Source organism: Rhinichthys klamathensis, unplaced genomic scaffold, assembly GCF_029890125.1.
Source record: "Rhinichthys klamathensis goyatoka isolate OS25496 unplaced genomic scaffold, OSU_Roscu_1.1 h1tg000412l_1, whole genome shotgun sequence".
NCBI classification, from domain to species: domain Eukaryota; kingdom Metazoa; phylum Chordata; class Actinopteri; order Cypriniformes; family Leuciscidae; genus Rhinichthys; species Rhinichthys klamathensis.
In genome coordinates, this window is record NW_026606912.1 from 558,585 (window position 1) to 580,658 (window position 22,074).

At 38.7% G+C, this 22,074-nt stretch overlaps 1 protein-coding gene across 1 annotated transcript in view; it reads left to right on the forward strand.

Moving 5' to 3' along the window:
• Window positions 1-4,456: 4,456 nt before the first annotated feature.
• mrps5 (mitochondrial ribosomal protein S5) overlaps window positions 4,457-22,074 on the forward strand; it is a 34,062-nt gene continuing 16,444 nt past the window's right edge. The window contains exons 1-5 of the mRNA XM_056235111.1: window positions 4,457-4,558; window positions 11,607-11,735; window positions 14,788-14,913; window positions 16,281-16,514; window positions 17,234-17,268. Of these exons, the coding sequence (XP_056091086.1) occupies window positions 4,510-4,558; window positions 11,607-11,735; window positions 14,788-14,913; window positions 16,281-16,514; window positions 17,234-17,268 (573 nt within the window). The 5' untranslated portion in view covers window positions 4,457-4,509. The remainder of the gene's footprint in view (window positions 4,559-11,606; window positions 11,736-14,787; window positions 14,914-16,280; window positions 16,515-17,233; window positions 17,269-22,074) is intronic.

Genomic DNA, 22,074 nt, shown 5'->3' on the forward strand with positions numbered 1-22,074 from the left:
CGCTTTTGGCCTCCATCTCAGATAATTATGTAGCCTAGAGGCCGCCAATTACGTTAGGTGGCACTGGTGAGTGTGTGATTGCAGACCCAGGTCCCTGCAGAGAAGCTTCACCACAAGAGCCACTATACCTGAAGACACACTGGGTTATATGTAAATGAAAATACCAACAAAAAACAAAGAGGGTTACTTAAAGGTGCTTAACGTTTTGACTGTACAAAAGCATAAAAACACCATAATATGTTTTCATATTTAGGATGCTAAGTTCACATACTTGTTTCTCTGAAACATAAAGCTACAGCCAGTTATTTTACTTTGAAATGTGCGTTCCGTGTCGGAATGTCTGTTTTTGTTTTCAGTCTGTGTGATTTCGCCTGCTGCCAATTTACCCAATAGTATTTCAACACCCGGGTTGCCAAGTTGGTGGAAAACGCAGCATAATTGCAGCCATGGAAGCCAGCAAACAAACTAGAACAGGGATCGCAGATTCTACCCGACCTAAAAATCCTCGGCATCCATCTAAACATCTCTATGAACGGGAGCATATTGTCAATTGCGCTCGCTCCTGTTGCTTGTCCTCAATCTGGAAACCCGCGTGAGCATCGAGTCTGAGCAAGAGGGCAGGGGAAACAACCCTTTCCAATATTTCGAATTTGGGTTAGAGAGCATACTGCACCTTTAAAACAAGTCAAAAATTGCATAGGGTATTTATTTCTTATGATTATTTTTATGATTATTTTATTCTAATTGTATTACTAGTAAGGTTGGGAACTATTAAAAAAGATCGCTTTCTCTTTGGACATGTATTCTAGCACCATAACAGATGGAACACTGAACTAAAATACATGAAATCACTGCTTTGCTGCTGCTGAATCTATACATGAAACTTTTTTTTTTTTTTTTACTTTGGATTTTAAAAAAAAAAAAAAACATACAGCATAGCCACTGTCTGATTCCTGAATGGAATTATTATTTTTATTGAATCAAAAACATTCTGTGCAACTGGTGTAGCATGATTCCCAAAAGAATGACTCTCATGAGACTTTTTTTTTTTACTTAACTTAATAAGCATGAGAAGTGTAGTCCAATTCCTAAACAAATTAATCTTATGAATCTGTTCTTGTTTTATATTGAATTAAAATTACAGCGCATCTGGTTTAGTCCGGTTCCCGAACAATGTTATGAGTCGGTTCTTTCATTTGAATCAAAAGCATGCATACAGCATGGCCCTGTCCCAAATGGCACCCTAAGCACTTGCAGTCTTCCTACGAGTCCGCACTTTCGTGACGTAACTGTGGGGAAGCACTGCGCATTGAGGGCACATCGACCACAAAGGGGGCACTCAAGCACCCTTCTGAAACCTAAAATGACAAATGGGACCCTAAGGTCTCATGGACTTAAAGGACATGCACACGCGGCAGCCATTGTAAGTCCACAAGACCTGTAATCCAATTGCCAAAAATATAACTTTTTTTTGTTATTAAAAAACAAACAAACAAGTCCAGCCAAGATGATAAAAAGTAACACAAAAGTAACAACACATTGCTATCTATAAAAAGTAACTAACACAATTTGTTACTTTTTTAAGGAGTAATACAATATTGTAACGCTTTACTTTTAAAGTTACTTTCTTCAACTGCAAATAAGTGTAGTGACTGGTGGTTCATTTGACGTTATGAGTTTTGCTGTGGTTAAAATGTTTTTATTTTTTGTTTGATTATTATTAGTATGTAATATAAGACAAAATATTGGACTGTGTTTATGCAGAGGGCTCTGAAAAGTCATTAAAAAGTATACGTAAACATGTGCTTTGCAAGAATTTATTTACATTTATTTACCAAATTTATCTCATCATTTGTATTTCAACAAAACTTTACACTTGAAACTAGACTTCCATCATAAACTTAATTTTTCTTCATTCTACATTTCATATTTTCTTTTAGAAACCAAGTTATGTACGCCTGAAAGAGACTGTCTCCAACCTGACCTCCAACCTCAGATGTGCTAAAGCTTCTAAGAGTCAGGACCAAAACTCATACAGAGTGTGATTGGCCATAAATAAGACATTTCGGTTCTCTGATTTGACATAACATTGAAGCATTGTTGCACCAACACTCTGAATGGATTTTACACTTATATAAACACAAATGTTTTGGGGTGCTGATTTGTGGCTGTATAGTCTGTTGGATCGTAGAGATGAAAGCAATCAAACCCACAGGTTAGTTTATTATTGGCTACTCGCCTCCACCCCAACCAATCACCTTTCCTTCCTCCCGTATAATCCATCAAGATTATTCCACTTCTGCAGATATAATGATTAATAAACATCCACAGCATGCTGACAGAGCCCTTCCAGAGGCTCCTTAATCTGTTTCCTGTCGCACTGACGACAGCTCGGGCTGTCACACAGGAAATTGGAAAAGCTTGTGTTTGGATGCATGCAGGAACACCACGCTAAGATTTTAGACAGCATTTATCAGCCCGACAGCTCTGCAAACTCTCGTCCTCTCCTTTTCTTTCTACTGCTTTTTCCCATCAGCTGCCTTTCTCTGACAGCCTGGTTCACACTGTCACTTCCACTGAAGCAAGTCTGCATGTTCTGTATGGGTTCTCTCCCCATTCATGCCTCTCCTTGCTGTTATCTTGTGCCGTCCCTCTCTCCTGCTGAATTGAATGAGTGGTTCTTCACCCTCTGTACTTGCCCCCTTGCTCTTCTCTCTCTCTCTCTCTCTCTCTCTCTGAGTTGTGGAACAAATGACGGAGGTTTTGCAAAACCTGCTGTGAAGATGATGAGATGCAGGAGAGTGTGAGAGATCAAACGTCTCAGTCAGCTCCCTAGTTGAGTACACTGCCTATAGTGAGCCATTTCCATGGCTGTCCCAAAAATAATGTTTTAAAACACTGAAATGTCCCTCAAGTTGCCAGAGGACAATCACAAGTGGAAATGAAGACAAAGCCTTTTTTTCTTTTTCTTTTTTTTTACATAGCCTATGTATTTTTCTATTTTTATATATTTCCTTCCTTATGTGCATTATAGGTAAACAATCCTGCAAAAGCATAAAATAATTAGAGCAGTGTTATTTTAGTGTAGTTTTGTCAATAGTTATAGTTTGATATTATTTTTTATATGATCTGTTTTCACTTTGATTTTAGATAAAAGTTTTAGTAATTTTGTTTTGTAGTTTTTTTTAAATATGGCTATACATTAATTTTTATTTATTAGTTTGTTTATTAGTTTAATTTATTTTAGTAATTCAAGTTAAACACAGAAATGAGGAATGTTTATAAAATACCTATAAAATAAAACGTATTTTATTTCAGTTAACGTTTATTTTATTTCAAGTAGCGAAAATGTTTTTATGGTTTTAGTTTTAGTAAACAATAATAACCCTGAATAAGAGTTGAAGATTAGAAAGACCTCATCTTATTTCTATTTGTTAATTTATGTTCAGCAATTTTGTACTATTTGTTTTATGGCTTGCTTTATTTTATTTGTGTAATGTCTGAATTCATTTTAATGTGCAACCTCATAATCATGCCACAGTTAACCAAGTCACCAATGTACCATGCAATTTTCAAAAGATGCTGCTTGCTACCAAATTTGTGTTTACATAACGCAGTGTAATGCGGCCTCTTACCCTTTTCATTTCCCTTGATATCCACTCTCTGTATTCCTGTTTATGAGCACTTTTGCACTGATTCAGATCCTCTATTCACCTTTCTTCGGCTGGTTCCCTAGACGCAACCTGAGCAGGACAGAGTCTGACTACAGCTGATAATGGAGCTGCTGATTAGAGGATAGTAGGCTCGAGCATGCAGGTGTCAATCCTCCACTCTAACGCTGTACCACAGGCTGAGCGCAGATGGGTGTAATGTCCCAGAAGACACAGCTTGATCATAGCCCTGCAGCTCTTTACTGCCAATGTTACATTTTTATCTTTTGATGGGGTAATTTCATGCGTGGGCTTAAACATCCAAAATTAGGCCCATAGCCTACTTATAACATATGCTTGATAAAATAGCCATAAAAAAGGATTAGGCTACCTTATCCAAAAATACTTTCTTTCATGTTCCAAAACCATAGGCTATGACTTTATTTCCTGATAGGGCGCTATTGTCGACATGTCTAAACCCAGTAGTAGGCTATAGGCTAACGTTATATAAAATATCTATAAAATCTGTTGTTTTATGGGCTACTAAACTGTGGTTGTCATACTCACTAGGTGTTAATAAAGGCAGGATTGTACATTTAACTACTAGGCCTACTCTGCTCTATTAAAAATGTGAAATGTTTTGAATCAGATGCTACAATAAATGGTATAATATATTTCGGATATATTCCTTATTGTCTTTGAAAATTCCCTATAAAAACTGAAACCGCCATTCTCTTTCAAAGAAAATAATAATTGTATTTTTCGTAATTTATCAAAGATCAACGATCTCTTCTGTATTTCTGGGCAGGCACAGGTTTAAACAGCCCGCTCACGCATTAGGACCCCTCAGCATCCGAACATGGCGGCGGTCACAAGGCTGTGCAGTGTCCTCCGGTTGTCATTTGAAGGTGCGTTTTGATTTGAACTCTTGTTGAATTAACTTTTTTTTTTATAACTCTATTGAGCGTATATCTTTATGTTTGGTGAGAGATAATGTAAAGAGTGTGTAGATTATAAGAGGTTTGAAGAAAAACTAGTGTGAACTTGCTAGCGGTCCTTGTAAGAGCAGAAGAAATATGATGATTTGCCTTATTAAAATCTTGTAGTAAATACATAACTCTAAAATGACATAGAATCATATAGGTAGCACAAAATATCTGCCCTAAATAAAAACCACCCTAGACATCCGTGCCAGAGCTGTCAGTCGGACCACTGATATTTAAAGCATGTGTTACTACGGTAGATGTGTCATGTTATCGTTCAATTGTTATATTGTGTGTAGACTATGTCTTATTTATTTTATTTTAAATATGAAGTATGAGATGATATTATGTGGAGAACTTCATGTAAACGGTTGCTTAGTATGGGAAGTTTTCATGTGATATTATGTACCATGACTAGTGGATTCAATATAGCCGTTTCAGAAACTTTGATATCATATCTTTGGGCTTCTTTGTTTTTATCAGAAGAATACTTGAGTAAAATTACAGATACCTTAACCTTACAGCGAAAATGACTGCATTACAAGTTACTTAAAAGTCATTATAATGACTTTTAAGTAACTTGTAATGAAGTCATAATTTATTTCTAATACGACTTGAGTAAGTCCTATTCCCAAATTCACAGACAAGGCTTAAGCCTAGTCCCAGACTAAAATACATGTTTGAGCTGTCTTTACTTGAAAGCAACCTTGCACTGTATCTTAAAATGTGTCAGTGCCACAGTTTTGTCTCAATATGCACATCAGTAATGTTTTTTTTTCTAAACCATGTTTTTAAAAGCTAAATGTCCTAATTTAGCTAAAGCTTAATCCTGACTTAAAGGCACACTGTGTAAGATATTTGGATCAAAATATCCAAAAACAACTAGAACAATGTTATATATTTTGTTGATTTGTGTACTTGCATTATCCGAAATGTTTCTAAGAATGTTTAAATCCAGAGAAATAAGCAGTTTTAACCAGGACACGGACCGTGTCCGTGTGTCGCCTATCAATTACATCATACCCGCTACCCTTGATTTCCGTTTTTCCTCGATTTCCGTTTTTTGTAGAAACCATGGAAACACCAAAGACGCTTTAATATATTATGTGTTTTATTAGACAGGTGAGCAACTGTTTGGATACATTCATCGACAGAAAGCTAATCATTGTACAGCTCAACACAGTTAGTCCTTTTGTTTAAATCTCGTTTTCTTGATTTACTGTGAGAACCATATTTACCATGCCTAATATCGATCTAGCTCACTGCAACAAGTGTCTCATATAGTAGCCGCCGCGCGAACACACAGAGTAGCATTATAACAACTTTCATCAAAGTCAAGTGTATCTAATATGATAAAACAGCGCTGCGTTAGCTCACATACACATGGCCGGAAGAAGCGGAAGCGGTCGTCTGCGGTATAATAAAAGCTGCTCCACTGCTCTCGAGCTGTGTGTCGTGCTCGTCTCTCATTCGCAATCACTCCAGCGGCTTTCGTAATGTTAATATATCTTTAATACATTACCAGTCGTCATCCATAAATATGATTTCTGCCCGAGGCCTGTCGTATTCTCCACCGGCTGTAGAGGTGAAGACAACCATGATTCAGCGAAATCAAGGCTTCATCAAGCTACGCCTTTGTTTTGAATAAACGACCTCTAGTGACAAAAAATTTCTGTGAAACCGGGCCTTAGAGCAGTGGTTCCCAAACCTGTCCTGGCGACCCACCAACACTGCACGTTTTCTTTGTCTCCCTAATCAAACACACCTGATTCAACTTATCAGCTCATTATCACATGGGTTAATGAGCTAATGAGTTGAATCAGGTGTGTTTGATTAGGGAGACAAAGAAAACGTGCAGTGTTGGTGGGTCGCCAGGACAGGTTTGGGAACCACTGCCTTAGGCCTTGTCCACACGGACACGGGTATTTTTATAACCAGAGTTTTTCCTACAGCGCTTTAAAAAAAAATCCCGTCTACATGAAACGCAAAAACACGCTGTCAAGAGCATGCCACGCCAGCAGGCGGCGATATAAACCTTAACCGTAAAGCCACGTTGGCCAATCAGAAGCGCAAATCTGACGTCAAACACAGCGGATAACGGCGCACACTCTGACGTCGCAAGGCAAAAACCCCGGTTTCACTGTCTACACGACAACACTGTAACCGGCGTCTCTGAAAATCCTCACACTGGCAGGGGTTTTCAAAAATGTTCGGTTTCAGTGCGTTTTCGTGTGGACGAACGGCCGAACCGCGTAAAAAAAGTCACGGTTATAAAAATACCCGTGTCCGTGTGGACAGGGCCTTAGAGCATCTGATATTAACAGTTCTTAAGTATTTTACTTGTACTGAATGTAGGCTCAAAGATACACTAGTCAACACCTAAGAGACATGCCAGTAAAAAACAAGAAAGCAATCACGTGCCGGATGTCGGAATGTCTGTTTTTGTTTTTTGTCTGTGCCATACCACACTTTGCCAATTTACCCAATAGTATTTCAACACCCAGGTTTCCAGTTGGTGGAAAATGCAGCGTATTGCAGCCATGGAAGCCAGCAAACACTAGATCAGAGATGGCAGATTCTACCCGACCTAAAAATCGTCAGCATCCGTTTAAAAAGATCTATGTCCAGAGGCATGTTAAAACGCAGATAAAACAACTCATCAACTTAGAGTGTAAAGCTCGTCGCCTTACATTGTCACTTGCGCTCATTCCTAATATTTCAACTCAATATTACATACTGCACCTTTAAAGGGTCACTCCACCCATTTGCATTAAGAGGTCCATTGTTAGACAACCAGTCATACTATTGAATGGTCGTGCAACATTCTTTCATTTTCCCCTGAGACGAGAGAAATCTACTATTTACCTTTTTCACTTCCTCCTACAATGACGCAAAAATCGTCATTTGACGTCATTGTAGGAGGAAGTGTAAAAAGGGGGGATTTCTGTATAGACTACAAGCACAAATTCCCACCCTTTCAAACCCGCCCATAGGGGGTTGGACCTAATGCGCTAACAGAGCTATCACAGATCAGTGGGTGGGACTTCACTTGCAGATACTGAAAGCAATATCAGCCATCTTGTTTATAAGCTAAGCTAACAAGCGCTGTGGATATAGGAAGTTACGACAATGACGGAAGAAACTAAACATGATATGGAAGAAGAGGATTTTGAAATTCTGCTGCTCGAATCCGCTGTTCGTGGCTATCTTTACGAGCCCCAATATAGTGAAGAGCAGCTGAGGCTGATGGTGGAACAGGAGGCGGCTGCCTGTCGCGGACGAGGAGCCCGGGCTGGCTCGAGCTGGGCGGACTGCTGGTGCGTGTGCTCTCGCTGTGCGCTACGGACACAGATAGAGTCCGTCTGCTGCAGAGAATTTCAACAAGGCAGTTTCTCCTGGACGAAATCTCTGAATCAGACGACCACACGGACGTTTGTGTTGTGATGTGAACCATCCTAGTTTCGCCTGACTGAACATGCAGGTATCATGCAATAATTCACCATATAGAAAGAAATACAAACGAGTAATTCACTAATGAGTTTGCCAATGTAACGGGGTTCGTTGTTGTGGGAAGAAGGAGGCTGGAACCGGCGAACATTTAAACGTTTTAATAGTAAAATAAACAAATACAAAACAAAAGTATAAGCCAGCTGGCCACACACAACAGAAACAAAACATAAAATCAGGCCTGTTCCTTTTGTGCTTCCGCTCCTCCGTGAGAGATATGAGACCGCTGCACAGGTGCCATTCATTATCACTCGCGTCGTCCTCTCACGTCCCTCGCCCTCGTCCTGCTCGCCACAACTAACTAGACATTTTTTGTGAAATGAATTTTAAACTCATTTGGCAGCTAGCCTTCTTGTAGACGGAAGAGCGATTTCTCTGATGTTTGCGCTGTTCTGGATTAGTGGGAGTGGCTTGCGGAGCTGTGCAACATGGTGCATTGTGGGAGTTGTTGTCTTACATACAAATGCGCCCCAAAGTTATTTTCTGTCTTTTCTCGGTCAAGAGGGCACCAAATTTAAAATTTCTTTTACATTTCGACTACATATATAACCCACTTTCAATAAAGATTAATGTTGAAATGGGTGGAGTGACCCTTTAAGCTCAAGTGCTCAAAAAGGGCACAAGCAAACCAATATTCTTCAAAAAGGTTGCTTCAATATAACTGATAAAAAAATGAATGTTAAGTAAAATTAAGTAGTCAAAATTAAAGGTGCAGTGTGTGTTTTTTTTAGTTTTTTTTTTTTTAGCGGCATCTAGTGGTGAGGTTGCGAATTGCAACCATCAAAAGTTACTGTGGCCGACAGGAAAAGATGTCGTCGGCTGAGACAGCAGAGAGTAGCCAGTTAAGCAATGAGGTTTCTTTACAAAGATAAATTAAGACATTATGTTTACTTAATTATTTAGTAAAACGATATGTTATTGCTAATATTATTGTTACTTGTTCATCATTGTGTCAGTGTTTTATTCGCTGACTTTAGCTAACTTCTTTGCATGAAGAACAACATAGTGACAAAATGTGTTTGTCCATTTAGGGCTACTGTAGAAACATGGGACCTGCGCTGTATGTAGATAGAAATGGCTCATTCTAAGGTAATAAAAACATAACGGTTCATTATGTAAGGTCTTTATATACCACTGAAAACATAGTTATGTATGATATTGCATTTCTGTCAACAGATCCTCCTAAATATTACACAATGCACCTTTAAGTAGTCAAAGCCTACTTGCACTGGCCATGCTGGTTTCGGCCTCATCACCGGCTGGAGGCATGTATCTATGCTTCTCATGTATGAAACACCTGCAATTCACAACTACCTGCTCATGCACTTACATTCGCTTAAAGTAGCCTTGTTGGCAAGTTTGGGTAGGGGCAAAACACACACAATATAGTACCTTCAATGCCCTGTAGATGGCGCTATCGCTTCTTTTGTAGCAAAAATAAACTGCTGCAGAAAAAGTTAGGTGCCATGCAAAATGTAACGAGTAATTGCATTAAACTGGGTACGTACACTGTATGATTTATAATAGTCCATAATGAGTGTTTCTTGTCAGACTGTACGAACATGACACCCATGTCACACTGTAGGATCTCAGTTGTCATTAATGTCAGTTAAGGTGCGTTAAAAACGGACAAACGAATAGAAATGGTGGCTAGCTACAAAAAAATATCTCGTGTTAATTTTGATGGCTTTTCTTAAAAAATAAAACTGAAAAATAAAACAAAGACGTGTGTGGAGCAAGTGGTGGTTTGTTGTTGTCTCACTAATTGAGTCATCAGGTTCGGCGGTCCTATTGGTGTTTTGATTTGATGGCTGCTGTCGAAGTCACTGCAGGACTGTGTGTCAAATCTTGTGACACTGCCAGAATTTCATTGGAGATAAAATTTTATCGCAATGGTCATTAATTGGCTGTCTGCGAAAATGTCAAACTAGTGATCAAAGACTACATATTTTAGCCTAGGATCAAAAGAATCTTTTATGATTCTCATAATTTGTCTCAGACTGCCAAATCGTGGCTAAAATTGTACAGTGAAGTGAACCCCGCTTTACTCAAGGGAAGGCAAGTTTATTTATAGGAATAAAAATGGCCTAAAAAATGCCTAAGAAATAAAAATAACTATTTTTATTGTACATCACAAATGTACTGGAGCAAAGAGTACATACTTATTAAAAAATGCTAATATCTTTGATACTCAATCAAACTACAAAGTAGTTATAAATATATAGAGTATAGTACCTAATTACATTTACTTAAATACTTTTCACCACTGTTTTTTATTGTCTTTGGAACTCAGTAATTTCTTTGTATCTTAGGTGATCTGATGCAGTGATGGTTAAAAATTGTAAGTGTTTGGAATAGATAGTGAACTCTTATTTTGTGCTCTTTTTTTTTTAAAGGGATACTCCACTTTTTTTGGAAATAGGCTCATTTTACAACTCCCCTAGAGTTAAACTGTTGAGTTTTACCGTTTTTGAATCCATTCAGCCGATCTCCGGTTCTGGCGGTACCACTTTTAGCATAGCTTAGCATACATCATTGAAGTGGACAAGACCATTAGCATTTATGTAATAATCGTAATAATCAAGAAACTTTACTGCCGTACCATGAGTGCAGCAGGCGTAATGATATGACGCAGCGCCTGAAAATAGGCTACCTTCCGTCAACACAACGGAACTATTTTCAGGCGCTGCGTCATATCATTATGCCTGCTGCTCTCATGGTACGGCAGTAAAGTTTCTTGATTATTACGCAGGAATGAGAGTATAGTTCCTAGCCATATCAGCCTAGAAAATCGCAACTTTACATTTTCCGTCGGTCTTAGCGCACGATGTAACTACAGAAGAGTCAAGTTTTAAATAGGAAAAATATCGAAACTCTTTGGTAATTTTTTTTTAGAAATGCTAATGGTCTTGTCCACTTCAGTGATGTATGCTAAGCTATGCTAAAAGTGGTACCGCCAGAACCGGAGATCGGCTGAATGGATTCAAAAACGGTAAAACTCAACAGTTTAACTCTGGGGGAGTTGTAAAATCAGCCTGTTTCCAAAAAAAGTCGAGTATCTCTTTAAATGTCATCACAATGAAATCAAAATGGACGATTCTTATATTTTATGGAAGATGGCAGTATTTTTATAAATGAATTATCTGTGCACATTATTATTATTATTATTATTTTTTAAGTCCTGATGTGCCTTTGTCATTTTTAATCAAAATAACTTCTCTTGCAGAGCCATTCTCTGTTGATGTGTTTACTGCTGCAACGGCAGGGCAACCTGTCATTCACATGTCACAATAGCAAACCACAATCGTTTCCCGATGGACTACATCAAGACTCCTGCCCTACATTTTCTCGTTTAAGAAGCTGCTTCACTCTGATATACGTCACAATAGGGAAGAAAAGACTATTGCAACTTCCGTTTTACACCGACTTTAAGAAATGTCCTGTCCTCTGTCTCTCTTGTCAACAGGTGTCGGAGCACTGAGAGCTCTAGGGGACGCTGCTCACCTCTCCCACTTGGCAAGACGCAGTCCCACCCAGTATGCTCCAGTCACTGCCGCCCTGCAGCAGAACAGACATTCAAGCTTCTTCAACAAATGTAAGCATGCTATGATATGCTTTGTTTAGATGATTTTAGACGATCCCTGCCTGTACTGTCCCATAAGTTGCTTTAAGCATCTGCTAAAGGACAATTGACAAGTTTCCAATCCTCATAGCGCAAAACATCTCAGCCCAGCTTTACAAATAATGTCCCCTAGATATTTTGAAATGGTCTGTAAAATGATACATTTTTAATGGAATTAATTACATCATATGTTGTTTAATTGCATGAAATGAAGGGCCTCTAATTAAATGAAATGAAAATAAATTATTCATTTAAAGGTTCTCTAAGCGATCCTGGGTGACGTCACTTCTTGTTGACGTTCGAACTATTGTCAAACAAAACGGAGGCTAGCTAGACCCTCCCTCCTCCTCATCCGCACACTAACCCCCCAAACCACACCCCCAAACCCTTCTTGTCGGTCATTGGCTGGAACAGTTTGTTATGTTTTGGGGAGCGGGTCGCTGCAGTTTGTTTTTGGTGCTGTTTGTGAAGCATGGGCTGTCTACAGAGATCGCGTTTCTTTACAGTGTGTTCAGGGGACAGGCAGCCAGCGGATAGTGAGGAGATGTTTGCTGTATGTGACAAAAAATGTTTTGGCCTAAAAAACACATGACATCGCTTAGAGCACCTTTAATTTTTATCGAGCTATCACGTTTATTTTTCCAATCTACTGGTCACAATTGAAAGCAGAACTCAGAAATTACTTGTATCCATCGGGCAGGCAATAATATATAGTAATTATAAATAAGTAAATAAATGTAAGTAATGGAGCAGCAGCCAAATCAGTCAGCAGGACTGACTGACTGCGAGGCTGCAGGCTGTGGAAACGTCAGTGCCGTTTACTTTCTGGTCCAGTCTGGTTCGATAATAAATGCCGTTGGGTCGGCTGGGGTCTAATTTTATCGGGTCTGTCTCAGGGTCGGGTTTTTCTTTAAAAAAAAAAATAATTTATGCATGTCGGGTTCGGGTAAGAAGTGATTCGGGTCGGCTACAGATTTTAGGACTCGAGAAGACCTCTAGTCTGCAGTCCACAGCACTTCATTTATGGACCATGTATTTTTAGATTTTATTTTAAACGTATTTTTCCGATGGTAGCAAAATTACTTCTAGGTCATGGGGCACGGTTTGCTTCTACATGAATCTTGCTAGTATGGAGAATATTGTAGAAGTGATGCAGAGACAGTGTTTTGCAAAGTCAACAAACCATCTTTGCTGGACCATAAAAATCTGAATATAAATATGACTCTTAATTTTAGTGAATTAAACAAAAACATCTGCTTAACAGCCCCTTTATTCTAATATATGCAACATCGTTTGTTCCCGCATCTCTTTTGCTTGTCTGCTTTCATAAGGACCTGCTCCTTGAGACAAAGGGGTCATATAATGCCATTTTTGTACAAGCTAATATGATTCTTTAGGGTCTAAATTAAAAGTTTGTAATATACTTTAATTAAAAATTCTCATTAGTATTGTAAGAAAACACTTATTTTACCTGGTCAAAAACAGCTCTGTTTTCAGCACGCCGTTTCAGTGCATATGACTTTAAATGATCATGAGCTTTGCTGACTCCGCCCCTCTGTTCTATGCGTACACCAGAGCTCTGGCGTACACCATTTGTAACTCAATAACCATAACGCGTTGTTCAGTATAAACGTGGGATTATGAATTATATTGAGAACGTCATACATAGAAAACATGCCGTAATGTACCCTGAGTGTAAACCTTAGACGCATTCATTGTGAAGCGTGCAGCTAGCGATTTGCAAAGATTAATATATTAATGTAAAGTTTAATAAAACGTTACACTCACTTCCGTTCTTCTGGAGATTCAGCAGGAACACGAATATCTGGTAGCAGCTACCGATCCATTTTTCATGAGCAGCAGCTTAGCAAAACCAGCTTTATACTGATCCTCGTCTATAAAGCAGTCTGGTGAGAAATGATTTGCGCAAACATGAACGCATTGACGTTGCTCGTGGGGAATATTCCCTTCGAAAACAAACACAGCCACTGCGTCTTCAGCGGTTCGGATTTAGGAACATTAAAATGACTGCTGTGTTCGTTATTACACCCAAGAACAGAACACCACAATCGCTTAGACGCCATTCTGCTCATAGACAGTGCTCCAGCATTTCAACAATGACCGCGCCGGTCCGCGCAGACTATGATTGACAGCTCTCTCATGGAGCTGATCTCACCCGCGAGGGCGGGTCTGTGTTGAGACGCTCCTGTCAATCAATAATCGTGGGAGGGGCTTCCGAGCGTGTGACGTCACACGGTCGAACGGCTCGATTTGAGGCAGGGGAAAACATATAAGGAGATTAAAACATAACCACTGGATGGATTTTTATCATTATATGATGGTTGTGTACAGACACTGCCAACACACATTTCAGTACAATCAACTTGTAAAAGTGCATGCACCATTATATGACCCCTTTAAGAAAATGATACAATTATAAAGACAAATCTGTGCATCCAAAAACTTTTTTTTGTGTTTTAAACTTTTAGAACTGCATAGGGATGTGCCTTCAGCATCTCTCTTGCAGATGGTGTGGTTGAGTCTACCAGCATAAGTGTGTTTTTGAATGCTTCGGTTTTATGTGCGTCAGTGTGTATTGGGGATGTTTGGTTGTCAGATAGAATTATGACATTTTTTGAACTGCTTTTGTTGGAATCGGATGCTTCATTAGGCCTGGCAGGCCTCTCGGTCTCATCTAATTAAGTCCTAATTAAATCAAAACAACATCAAATAACTCCCAATGTCCCAGATTACCCAACCCCTCCACACACACACACACACACTCTCTCACAAACACACACACACTCTCTCTCACACACAATATGGATAAAAGTTCATTTTTGCATTGTAAAACCAACAGCTGAAATTTACATTTTAGTGTGCTGTTGTTAAATACACAGGTTAAAACGATACCAAGGTTTTATTTATTCTTCACCTTATTTGAGCATGTTCGAGTGCTAATAGACTGTTAGTGATGTGGCTCTAGGTGTGTGTGATTTTTATTCACGTCCATTTATTCCCTTAGTGACAGCGGATGAGCTTTGGCGGGGTGTCTTAGCCGAGTCCGGTGCTGGTGCCAGAAAGGGAAGAGGAAAGAGAACCAAACGTAAAATGAAGAAAGATCTCAACAGAGGCCAAAACCTTGGAGAAGGTACATCCCACTTTTGATCAATTTACCACTTCCTAGATTAGATCTTATTGAGCCTTAGCCAGTTTAAACAGTAGTGTACATGGCCATTTTGCCACTCTAAACAGGTGGTTTTTGCTACTGTTTGCTACTTTAAGACTTCTAAATTATCTCTGGTATGATTGTCTAATCCTCACCATTGTAGTTGACACTATCATTAATTAGAAACACTGTATAAGCATTAATATATATGTGTGGACAAGTAAATGGTGATATACACCATTTTATGGCCTGTTTTTGCAGCATACAAATGATCTGAGTGAGCTGGTGTAGTGAACTTTTAAGGCAATGTATGTCTGCATTAGAGCTGTGCTATTCTGGATAAATTGAGAATCGCAATGTTTTTGTTTAAAATAGAGATCACTATTTTGAATAGACAACTAAACAAATTTACTAGAGGTTCTGACATAATGTTAATTGCTGCTGTCTTTAAAAGAAAATGATTTAATTTTCGTTACCGGATAATTAAGCATTTTGGAAACAGTCACTTGTTGTTACCTACTGGTGTAACAATGTAATTGATACAATCTTTATTTGAAGTGTCAAGTTACTTTCAAAAGGTGATTTACTCTATCGCTATCGTAGACATCAGTGTTTATGTCTGGACTATAAACTTTTATTAAGTACTTGAACATTTGAATGTTTTTAACACATAAATAATGATATTACGTTTTTGAAAAGACTGTTTGTGAAGACGTTTCATACCTATACACATGACAACTGTTCTCTGGCTCAGTGGCAGCACCAACACAAATTTCGAAGTTCGCTGTGATCATACTTGTCAAAAGTTTAAAAGTCATAGCCGAATCATCGTCAATTAGGAATAAAAGCATGTGGGTGTTTGAATCAAGATCGTGATCTTTTAACGATTAATCGTGCAGCTCTGGTCTGCATAGTACATCAAACATTAAGGAAAATGCTGTTTAATAATAGAACTACTTTTATTACCCCCACCAGATTTGGTTTTCTCTGGACAGATTTAAGGCCAACACTAGATTAAAATGGCTATAAACAGCAATAACTATTAGCTGTCCATTTCTTGAGGTGTTTGCGCCCACCATTCCAGTTAATGAATATCAATCACGGCTTCAAGTTTAGAGGTTTATATCTGCCGTTGGAATCTAACCATCTTCTAAGCTGACATAACTCACTGAGTGCCACAGTTATCGAGTGGCATTATTTACTTTCACTTAAAAAGACCTCAGGGGAATCTATCGATTTATTTTTCTCCCTCTCTCACACTTTCTCACGGAGGCTTTTCTAGAAAGAAGGTAGAAACCTATACTAATGTTAAGTGCATGCACTTAAATGGTTTCTTGTGTCCTCTTCAGGTCGTGCTGGATACCTGTGGCCCGGTCTGAATACTCCGGTGTATAAGGATGGGTCCGTCCAGAAACCCTCGCAACGGGGAGAGGCAGAGCAGAAGGAGGTGGCAGCAGCCCTGCAACGCCAGAGGGATGAATGGGAAAAACGCAGGAAGACCAAGATAAAGAAAGAGAGAGGCTGGACCGGCTTCTCCTGGGGTGGGATAAGCCTGGGCCCGCTGGATCCGGGGCCCAATGGAGGTGTGTGTACTTTTTTGATTTGTCCCATTCTACTGACAATTCTTGGTCAAGGAGATGTATAGCTGTATACTTGATTTATAATGAATGTATTTGAAATAGGCAAACACTTTTTTATTAAAAAGGGTGTGTACACAATCTTTGACCATATAGTAAGATATATGGTGCAACACCTGCATCTACACGCTTCGGTTGCTTTAACACTCAGACACGGCGAAACGAGATGCAGAAAGTGCAATCTCCTTGTAATATACACAGCTGTTCATCTCTGTTCTGCCGCTCAGCATCTTGCCGCGCAAATGTATTTCCTGCCGTCTGATTGGCCGATGGGATGTAGGTGCAATCTCTAGTAGTCGTGGTGATGGATTGCCCAGCGACGGTGAGGCCTGGAGTCTAAATCATGTCTAGATCTGTTCCAACAACTTCTCACCCCTGAGTCACAACAGCAACACCCCCTCCTTTAAATCGAGGAAATATGCTTGTCTCTCACAGGCAAAATGAAACGCCTCTAATGAGTTACTGCAGCAACCGCTGAGCCCTGGGGTTAGAGGTCATAACAGAACACTCACCTAATCTCATTTAACACGTTTGCTGTCCCTGATCAAAAACAAATAGGCTGTGTGAGCCCTTTTCACAATCTCAACCTGTGCTAATGACCTTTGGTGTTTACCGTCATTTATAAAAAGTTGTGACTGTGCTTTGTCCCTTTTTTTTTCTTTTAGAAACTTACGAAGATTTTGACTCGCGCGTCATAGAGGTGAGTACGAACAGAACCAAGTATTTTGTAAACATGAAACTGCATTAAAATGTACTCGTTTATCCCCCCCCCCCCCCCCCCTTTAATTTGTTTACATTTTTTGTAGTTTATAAAGGCCGTTCTACAGATGAATGTTGTAAATTAGCTTTTGTACAAACACTATGATACCTGACGGTTCGGTTCGTCCCACGGTTTTGAGGTCTCTGTTCGGTTCATTTCGGTTCGGTGGGGTGGTGGGGTGGGGGGGGGGTTTAGAAAGCTAAAATTGCTTTTATTTTTTATTAAACAGTGCTTTAATGAACAAATTGTGTCCTTGTCTTTAAATTAATTCAATTACAAGTAAACGTTTCTCAAGGATAACAAAATTATCTGCTATTGCTGTAAACTACAGCCCTTACTTAAGCTTTAATGTTATAGTAATGTGCAACAATAGAGCCTAGACTTTTAGCCTAAATGATATAATAATAATCAACACTCAAATAACAAATTGTATGAAAACATGTAAACTGCACATAAGGCAATTTTTGCATTAACATGTTTTTACTCTAATTTGTTATTGTTATATAATAATTTACACAGTTGCTGTTATTTTCATGACAACTATTTTAAACATACATTAAATAATCAAGATATCATAAACAGGTTAAGATGTTAATTTCATATGGTCACTTCAACCCAAATCGGTTTATTGGAATAAACTATAGGCCTACTTGGGTTCAATTCAACTCGACTTCAGTGGACTACATTACACATATTATAGACATGATTCATGGGTCTTTTTTATTTATTTTTGTCTTAATTTTAAAATCTGAAAGTTCTTGTTTTAGGTTCTTCATATAGGCCTATTATATAGGCTACCTTGTTATGAATGAAACGTTTTTCATTATCTTAGAAAAACATTAAGAGAACGTTTATATAATGGGAGAATTGAACGTTTGAATAACGTTCTTATAACCAAGCAAGAACGTTAATACAACGTTTATATAAAGGGAGAATTGAACATTCTAACGTTATTATAACCAGGAAATAACATTAATACAACGTTTACATAACGGGAGAATTGAACGTTCTTATAACCAAGAAATAACGTTAATACAACGTTTATATAAAGGGAGAATTGAACGTTCTAACGTTATTATAACCAGGAAATAACATTAATACAACGTTTACATAACGGGAGAATTGAACGTTCTTATAACCAAGAAATAACGTTAATACAACGTTTATATAAAGGGAGAATTGAATGTTCTTATAACCAAGAAATAACGTTAATACAACGTTTATATAAAGGGAGAATTGAACGTTCTTATAACCAAGAAATAACGTTAATACAACGTCTAAAAAACTGGACTTTTTGAAATTCCCTAGAACATTCAGAAATAACGTTTTTATAACTTAATGGGAACGTTATGAAAACGTTCTTATAACCTAAAATTGTTAGCTGGGGAAGAGGAGCGATTCGCGATTGCACTGAACACGTTTTAAGTGCAGGCATATTCTCTGAGCGAGGCAGCGAGCCCACTCAGCCCAGAGAGAGAATTCTTACAAGAGAAGTGTATCTGAGAGCGCGCGCGAGCAGAGAGATTCGCGCTCGGCATATCATATTCCGCGCGCGAGCAGAGAGATTCACGCTCGGCACATCATATTCCGCGCGCGAGCAGAGGGATTCACGCTCGGCACATCATATTCCGCGCGCGAGCAGAGGGATTCACGCTCGGCACATCATATTCCGCGCGCGAGCAGAGAGATTCACGCTCGCGCATAATATTAATGTACTTTCGCGCTACAATAATGCGCTCTCGACATTTGACAGGATAATAACGCCATAAAGATTTGTCAAATTCTGTTCTTTTAAACTTTTTATTTATCAAAGAATCCTGAAGAAATATAGTCACTGTTTCCACACAAACTGTCTGTTTATAATTAAGCAGCACAATTACTTGATAAAAGTAAGAAATGTTTCTTAAGCACCAAATCAGCATAGAATGATTTCTGAAGGATTATGCGACACTGAAGACTGGAGTAATGATGCTGAAAATTCAGCTTTGCCATCAGAGGAATAAATTACATTTTAAAACAAATTTAACACTTAGATTTTTCCTTGGCTTCTTTTCACTGAGGTTGTCACAGTGCATTTTTGGATTGCTTAATCCACAAAGGATACACACTGTGTTGCCTTAGAATTGCCAAAATGAAGTAAAATGCTTCAGGAGGCAGCATAATTTTGCCTACTATTTGGAAACAGCCTTTATGTCGAGAAAAGGCCTTAAAATGCTGCCTAGAAAGGTAGCTAAATAGGTTTGGAATAGAACTAGTGAGATGATGTCAAAGAGATGTTCTTTGGAGAGATTTGCAACATTTCATCTTTTTTGAATTTACGAGAATCGTGTTTATTGTTTGGTGTGTGTATCTCCCTCGTGTATGTGATTGCATGTGTGTATTTCAGAGCTTCTGAACCACTCTCTTGAACTCCTAAATGGGAGGCAGTCGGGGCACAAAATCTGCTCAGCACAAAATTATCATGTAGTGTGTAGTATCAGGAGAATTATCTAATTATACACAACAATGAACATCTGATAAACAAATCTCTGTATAGAGCCCCTGGCTGGCACCACAAGACTCATTTGGCAGAGAAATGTTCCTGAGTTTAGAAAGGAAATCAGTACAACAATTCACCTCGGGTCCTCTTCTCCCTTTCACTCTCTTTTTGCTCTACTGCATTCTCTGTCTTTCTTTTGTCCTCTGATTCTTTCATTTACATAAAGCTTTGTTTGCAAAGAAGTGGACAGCTCTACAGCCAAAGCTTTTTCTTCCCTATCTGAACACTGTAAGGAATCAAAATGAAGGCTGATGATTTAGGGGAATCGTCGTCTTTTCTCTTTCTCTCATTAGCTGTGTTTCAAAACCTAGTGATCTGCCTCGTTGCTGTGGTAGATTTCCCTTACGCACCTGCCCTAAGTTAACCTGGGGCGTCTCCTAATCGGCACCCAAGCGTCTCTTAATCGACACTTACAACTTTATATACTCTACTAGGCGTCTCCTCTTCAATACCTGCTTCAAGTCAGACAATGCCTTGCCCCTTTTGAACACTTGGGAATAAGGTCTCTAGTGTTCCACTTAAGCACTATCACTTCGGAATGGAAATAAGATCTTTAGTGCTCCAGTAAACACTGTCACTTGGGAATGGAAGTAAGATCTATAGTCTAGTCGGCCATGCCGCAGTAATCAAACAAACTCCAAACAATGCCTTTGAATATGCTTTAATCACAGCGAGTGGATCTCATATCAATCACAGAGAATCCCTCTGATCAAAAGAGTACAACAGTTTTTATAGAAGTGTATGGCAAAGGTGACATGATTCATTACATTATTTTATCTAATATGACTGGTTCTTATATATAATTCTTTGTTACTTGGTAAAAGCAAATTTGGATTCCTTGATACTTCAGCTTGTTGCTAGGGTCATGAAGTTAAATATTTATGCTGCCGTTCAAAAGTTTTGGATCAGTAAGATTTTTAAAATGTTTTTAAAAGCAGTCCCCTTCTGCTTACCAAGGCTGTATTTATTTGATCCAAAATACAGTAAAAACTGTAATATTGTGAAATATTATTACAATTTAAAATAACTGTTTTCTATTTGAATATATTTTAAAATGTAATTTATTCCTGTTTTGGCAGAGCTGAATTTTAATCTTCCTTACTCCAGTCTTCAGTGTCTCATGATCCTTACAAAAATCATTATAATTTGCTGATTTGGCCTTCAAGAAACATTTCTTATTATTATCAACATTGAAAACCGTTGTGCTGATTAATATTTTTGTGGAAAATGATGCATTTTTTTCTCCAGAATTCTTTGATGAATAGAAAGTTCTAAAGAACAGCATTTATTTGAAATATAAATCTATTTATGTGTCTTTTTTGATCAATTTAATGCGTTTAATGCTGGCTAAATGAAAGAATTTCTTTCAAAAAAGAAAATGAACCCCAAACTTTTACATTTTTTGTGCAAGGTGGAAACGTACTTCCATGGTGTTAAATTAATTAATTCGATAATTACTGAATCAAATCCACCTTGCATTTTTTCCACTGAGCTTGTCACCGTTATAGGATTGCTTGCTCTATAAATGTTGCTTGCAATGCTGCCAAAAGGATGTGTTTTTAGAGGTTGCGTAATTAAGTTACCTACTTTTTGAAATGGAATTCACGTCAGGAACGTTGCTGTGATGCCTTAAAATACTGCCTACAAAGGCAGCTCTCTGGGGTTTAGAACAGAACTATTCTGTTGCTCTGTCTTTTCCCATCTCTCTCGTACAGTCATTTTGATTGACGTTTTAGGGCCGCTGGCAAAAGTGACTAGAATGAACCACCACAGACTGTGAGTCAGACCCCCTCAGTCTTTTGCAGTGTCCAGCACATTATCTCTGAGTCTGGAGAACAGCATATCGCATGTGACCGGGCACATGGTGGCATGTTGTCCTCACATTACCCCCAGAGCTTATGAGAGAACCCAGTACACGCACACAAGCGAGCTTGCACAGAAATGAAGCGTTTTTGCTGTTCTCCAGGACCTCCATCTCTGTGGATGCAGATTAATTTGAAGTGGTTTTGAAAAGCTTGGTGACATTATCTGACATGCATTTAAAGTGCTGCGCTTTTCCTTTCTTCCATCTCGCAGTCTCCTGGGTGTCCTAGACAAGGCACAAGTAAAGTCTGAAAGAGCCCAAGTACTTATAAAGCCACATTAATTAAGCCAAATATTTCCTGTAAACCCAAGAACCTCTCCCAAGGACACACAATGTCTGCCAA